This window comes from Lagenorhynchus albirostris, chromosome 11 (assembly GCF_949774975.1).
Source record: "Lagenorhynchus albirostris chromosome 11, mLagAlb1.1, whole genome shotgun sequence".
NCBI lineage: Eukaryota > Metazoa > Chordata > Mammalia > Artiodactyla > Delphinidae > Lagenorhynchus > Lagenorhynchus albirostris.
In genome coordinates, this window is record NC_083105.1 from 92,652,254 (window position 1) to 92,658,233 (window position 5,980).

A 5,980-nucleotide genomic window follows, 5' to 3' on the forward strand; every position below is an offset into this window, starting at 1 on the left:
TATAGCTATGTGCACATTACATCTGACACTACTTCACTGGTGAAGCAAACCATTATTTTATTTTTCCGATTCCGCTACCTATCTTTTGCATCTGAGTCTAAACTTTAAAGGATACAAATCTTTTCAATCCACTGAATCAAGGCACTCAGAAGGCTCAGAGTCTTGAGTTTAAATCTCCAGTTTGCCACCAACTCAGAACTGTACAATTTAAAGCTGCATCAGATCTCAGGGATAACCTAGTCCAGTAAAATTTAGACCCAGAGAGGCCGTGATTTACAAAGTTATAAAGCAGAATCAGAACTTGACGCTTGATCCTATACTCCTTTCCATGCACTGTGCTTATTTCCCGTGTGACTGTGCCTCCTTTGTTTAATTGGGTCTCAGAACAGGACATCAGATATTTGCATATAGCATTTAATACAACTTCATCATGAGATTCGAGGTATCTCCTTTATTAAAGAAAATGGTAGAGGAGTGACATAAATGGTATCTTAAAAGCCTAATACCAATCATAATTAACGTCTAGCAAAAACAGATTTGAAAGACTTAAACTTTAGAGAAATACTGATGACTTCTAACCAGCTGATAGGAAAAAGTGGTAATGTTTGAAAGGCCCTATAAAAAGTTGATTTCACCCACTCTTCTGAGCTAAACTATACTGCATGAGAGAGTCTGACACTAAGAGAACTCTTAATAGTAACTTAAGGGAAACGACTGTGTAAGCCAAAGAAACCACTTCCGACAGCTGTTATGTCAAGACTCTGGCAGATCAATAGGGCAGAAGTAACCAAAGTTACAGCAGATGCTGTTGAGAGTGGCAGAACCTCTGGTGCCTCAGATGATCCCAAACTGAGCGAGCTCGTTCAACTCCAAGTGGCTGAATGCCTCCCAAGGACAAATCACCGTGATATCTGCAAGGGAAAAAAGAAGAACTTATAAGCCAATCTCACCCCTAGGAGAGCCTCTTCTGCTCAAAAGGGCATCCTTCAGGCAGAGACCCCTCACCCCTCCCTTCCATATGCTGTCTAGATGACCGGCAAGTTGTCTAGAATGGCCCTTCAACCCAGGAAGGATCAGACCAGTTGTTTAATCCTCTGCAGGGCTCTGATTCCCCCAGAACAGGCTCCCAAGGTATTTGTGTTGGTTTTACTCTGCGTCCTTTTTGGGGAGATGATCCAAGGCTTTTGACTGGGGCTATCCTGCGGGAGTGTAGCTCTCTGATCACACAGAGTCTCACAAAACCACTAAAGAGGGAACAAAGGTGGAATTCTAGTTAGGCCAAGGGTTAAAGTGAGAAATAGGGGTGCTTTAAATTCCCATGGTCTGGAAATCCAGTCTCCTTACTCCTTACCAATCCAGATGTGTTTCTTGGGCTTCTCTGACTGCTCTTAATCTCCTTTACATTCTGAAATGCTTATATCCTACCGCATACTGAGAAGTGATCTCAAGGCATCATCTCATCCAGTCTCTTGCATCAGCAATAAGATATTATTATTCCCGAATTACAGGGAAGCTGGCTGATACCCAGAGTGATTAAACACCCAGCAAAACATCTCACAGTTGTAGAGACTAGACTAGAACCAGATCAAAGACTTCAGAATTTCCATCAGTATAAACCTTTTGCCACTGTTCCAAATATGTTGGCAGAGTTAAGGATGTATTCCAGAGTCAAAAGTGAATTTGCTGGTCTTATACACACCTGGCCAAAATAGAGAAGCCTTTGATTTAAAAGAGTAGCATCTGAGCTTTATCAAAGTGGCTAGAAATTCTATTTGAGATCCGAGGAGTGCCATTAGACAATAAAAAGTAGCTAAACTGAGAGTTGCCCGGAGAGGACACTGATTGCTATGAGTGCCACCATTTATCAAAAGTGTATTGGATGAGCTGGAAACATGTGGCTACACAAAAACCTGCACAAGGAAGTTTATAACAGCTTTATTCATAATTGCCAAAACTTGGAAGCAATCAAGATGCCTATCAATAGGATAAATAAACTGTGACACAACCATATAATGAAATATTCAGTGATAAAAAGAAATGCATTATCAAACCATGTAAAGACACGGAGGGAGCTTAGATAAATATTACTAAGTGAAAGAAATCATACTATATGATTCCAACTGTAGGACCATCTGGAAAAGGCAAAACTATAGAGACAGTAAAAAGATTAGTGGTTGTCAGAAGTTTACGGGGAGAAAGGGATGAACAGGTAGAGCACAAGAGATTTGGGGGGCTAGTGAAGGTATTCTGTATGAACCTGTAATGGTGGATACAGGATATTGTGCATTTGTCAAAACCCAAGGGACTGGACAACACAGAGAATGAACAAGCTATTTCAGTTAATAACAATGTATTAATATTGGGTCATGAAGTATAACAAATGCCCCACGATAATGCAACATGTTAATAATAGGGGAAACGATGTACAGGGAGAGGAAGGTGGCAGAAGGGGTCTATAGGAACTCTGTACTTTCTGTTTAATTTTCCTATAAACCTAAAACTGCTCTAAAAAATAACGTCTATTAATTTTTAAAAGGACATGCAGGGGACTTCCCTGCTGGAGCAGTGGTTGGGAGTCCAACTGCAGGTGCAGGGGACATGGGTTCGAGCCTTGGTCTGGGAGGACACCACATGCCGTGGAGCAACTGGGCCCCTGTGCCACAACTGCTGGGCCTGAGCTCTGGAGCCCGCGAGCCACGACTGCCGAGCCCGTGCCCCTAGAGGCCAAGCTCCGCAACGGGAGAGGCCACCGCGATGAGAAGCCCGCGCACCGCGGCGAGGAGTGGTCCCCGTTCTCCGCAGCTAGAGAGATCCCGTGTGAAGCCGCAGAGACCCAGTGCAGCCAAAAATAAATAAATAAAATACATAATTTTTTAAAAAAGGATGTGCAGTAATTTGCATGCATTATCCAACAAATAAAAATTCTAGCCAATTAAAAAATATTGTACCGGATACTTTCAGTATGTAGGGCCCTGTTCTGGTGCCAGAGGGTGTGTGAAAAAAGGAAGTAGGTGAGGGAGTGGTTGGCCCTACAGAGTGAAAGGCTCTCCTGGCCCCACCCTTGTTTCCAGTACCTCACTCTGTGGTCTCAGATTGTCACTTAATTCCTCTATGTCTCAGATTTCTCTTCTGAAAAATAAAGTTGGTCTAGACTCGCTCTAAGAATCCTTCTACCGTGAAAGACTACAATTCATCGTTGTCCTCCCTCAAGAGTATTTAACAAAACACGAAGATTCATTAAACTTTGGGGCAAGTCTGATTTCTTTTAGAGTTTTAGCCTCGGGGCATACACATACTTATTTTGGAAGTTAAGTTAAAACCCCACTTTTCTAGGTCTTTAAAGAATCTGCTGCCTTAGGTATTTCTGGTAACTTTCAAATGCCCCATGTGGCCTGAAGGAGAAAAAAAGGTGAAATTCCAAGGGTGAAAGTCACTGAAATCTTCGGGTGGCTCACCTGTTCCTAGTCCCTCCATGCCCGGAATGTCATCTCCAAACCTATGGAAAAAAATACCAGAGAAATTAGCTGATATCGGAGCCAAAGTATCCTGGAATAAGTCATGTGAAGAGTTTCCTGATTCAAAGAGAAAGAAGAAGAAGTTTAAGTTTTTGTATTTGAGAAACCCCTTCTGTCTGCATTGAGCTGGTACAAAGGAAATGGCACTCAGACAGGTTTTAGACAATGTGTCCCAGAGGAGGGATAGTTTCCCCTCTGTAAAAATTTAGCTCAAGACAATTGAGAGCCAGAAAAAAAAAAAAAAAAGAGAGCTCAGTGGGGCAATTTAGTCAAGCTCCACTTTTTAAAATAGAAATTAGAATGAGAAAGCAATATGAAAGTCATTAAAATGATTAATTTATCCATTTGTTTAGTTTATCCAAAAGTACATATTAAGCATCTACTATGTCCCTGGCATTGTGTTAGGCCCTGGGAGTTAAGGAAAAAAACAAACACACAAATTTTCTCTGAGGGATCTCAGTCTCAGGGAACAGATGACAAGAAATAAATGTAATATAAAATAACACAAGTTACCATGGCTGAATGTACAAAATGCAAACATGGAAGTAATGATAATGTTTGTCTAAGGGAGTCAGCAATGGCTTTCAGAAGAAATTAACATGAGTGTGTGTTGAAAATAAACAAGATTTTGCCAAGAAGAGAAAAAGAAAAACAAAGAACTGAAGAGAGAAGATTTGAAGCCATAAAAATAAACGGTGTGTTCTAGAAGTGGCCAGTGTTTCTGTGTCCCAGATTAAAGCACAGGTTACATCAGCGAAGGAGAGTAGTCAAGAAAAGTCTGAAAGGTCAAGTTGAAGGTCACTGTGAAGGTTCCATTCTCCATGTTAATTCTGGCTGTAGATCAGCAATCCTTTCCTGTAGAAGGGATTCCAGGACTGAAAACATGATTCAGCAAAGATTCTCTTAGGTAGGAAAACAGAGGGTGGGGTTGGAAATTTTTATAAGTCTATTTAATATTGTGAGCATTAATTTCTTAAAGCCAAAGCACTCTTTTTTTTTTTATAGATCTTTTTTGGAGTGTAATTGCTTTACAATGTTAGTTTCTGTTGTACAACAAAGTGAATCAGCCATATGGAGGGAAAAAAACAATAGAAAGTCTAATTTTTAATCTTAGTCTTACCCTTTCACACCTTTCTTAGGAGGCTTGCTCTTGAACTGACGAGTCTGCCTCTGCTTGAACTTGGGGGGTCCTTTGCGTGGGGTGGTGGGACCTTGGTTTGAAGTTGGAGGGGCCACAGTAGAATTGTCACTCATTCTGCTGGTCCTTGGGGGGCTGATGGTTTTCTTTCAGGCTCCTTAGACAGTAAGAGAAAAAAAGAAGACCCTTCAAGGTATGAGAACCATTACTTATTAGACCCTGACGATAAACTGGAGGTGGGGAGAAAAACACCTTGCTAAAGAAGCTCAGTATCTTGTGTTGACACCAAAAGGGGGAAGCTACCTTTTAAAGGGATTTTTAAGAGAATGTGGTATACATCAAGGGAGGCGCTCAGTAGAGTGGGATATAAACTGGCAACTGATAGAGTTCAAAAATCTGGATGGATTTGTTGCTCCAATAAATCTGCCACTAACTTTCTATGTGAATTTATTATAATGATGTCCTTCTGTTTGATCACCAGTTCTACCATCTATAAAGGGAGAGAAATGAACTAAAGAATGTCTATAGTCTTTGCAGCACTGAAAAATTCTTTAAGCTTTACATATATTTCCATCTAGCTGTAAAATAACCTGACTCTAAACGTTTATTGACCCATTTTTTATGGCCTCTGTTCTTTATGGTCCTTATTTTATTTACTTCTCATGTGATGCAGAGACTTCTTTCCTAGTTCTGGGGATGACAGTGTAGTAGTCTGGATAGGGGAAACTCTGAACCTGGTGTACCAACACCACGGAAGTGTTCAATACATCCCAATACACACACACACACACACACACACACACACACAAGCATACAGAAGACAGTGTGGGGTGATTAAGTAGTAAGTGTGTGCTTTAACTCCACATCCAGATATAAAGTTTTCTAGCCACATATTCCTCAGAAATCTTCAACATTTTCTCCTATCTAAATCAAGGAGCTATCCAATATAATTTTCCCAGACTTTCATTTTAGCTACAAGAATGTACATAGTCATTCTTCAAGTACAAATAAAAGAACATAACAAATTTTTATTACATGTTATAATAACATGTAATAACGAATTAGCATGATTTATGCTAAGCTAAAGAATACTTTTCTTTCTCCTACTCTATAACAAAAGTCGATAGCACTTAATCTGGGAAGGAAGATTCTGAAAAACCTCCACAGAACTTCCAAACAGCCTTAATCTCCCACCTGGAGCCAACCTGTCCATAATCTACCGCCTGGGAGCTTGTTTTCATAGAATTCCATATTTCATTCATTATAGATTTATGCTAATATTCTTAACTTCAATTGTTCCCAACAATGTTTAGCTCATGCTAACCAT

The 5,980-nt window shown here is 40.3% G+C and overlaps 1 protein-coding gene across 1 annotated transcript; it reads right to left on the reverse strand.

Moving 5' to 3' along the window:
* Window positions 1-834: 834 nt before the first annotated feature.
* PDE6H (phosphodiesterase 6H) lies at window positions 835-4,769 on the reverse strand. Its single transcript, XM_060165658.1, has 3 exons — window positions 4,636-4,769; window positions 3,456-3,496; window positions 835-911 (listed from the first exon to the last, which is right to left on the reverse strand). Exons 1-3 carry the CDS (start codon window positions 4,767-4,769, stop codon window positions 835-837), a joined length of 252 nt encoding a protein of 83 aa, XP_060021641.1.
* Between the last annotated feature and the right edge of the window lie 1,211 nt (window positions 4,770-5,980).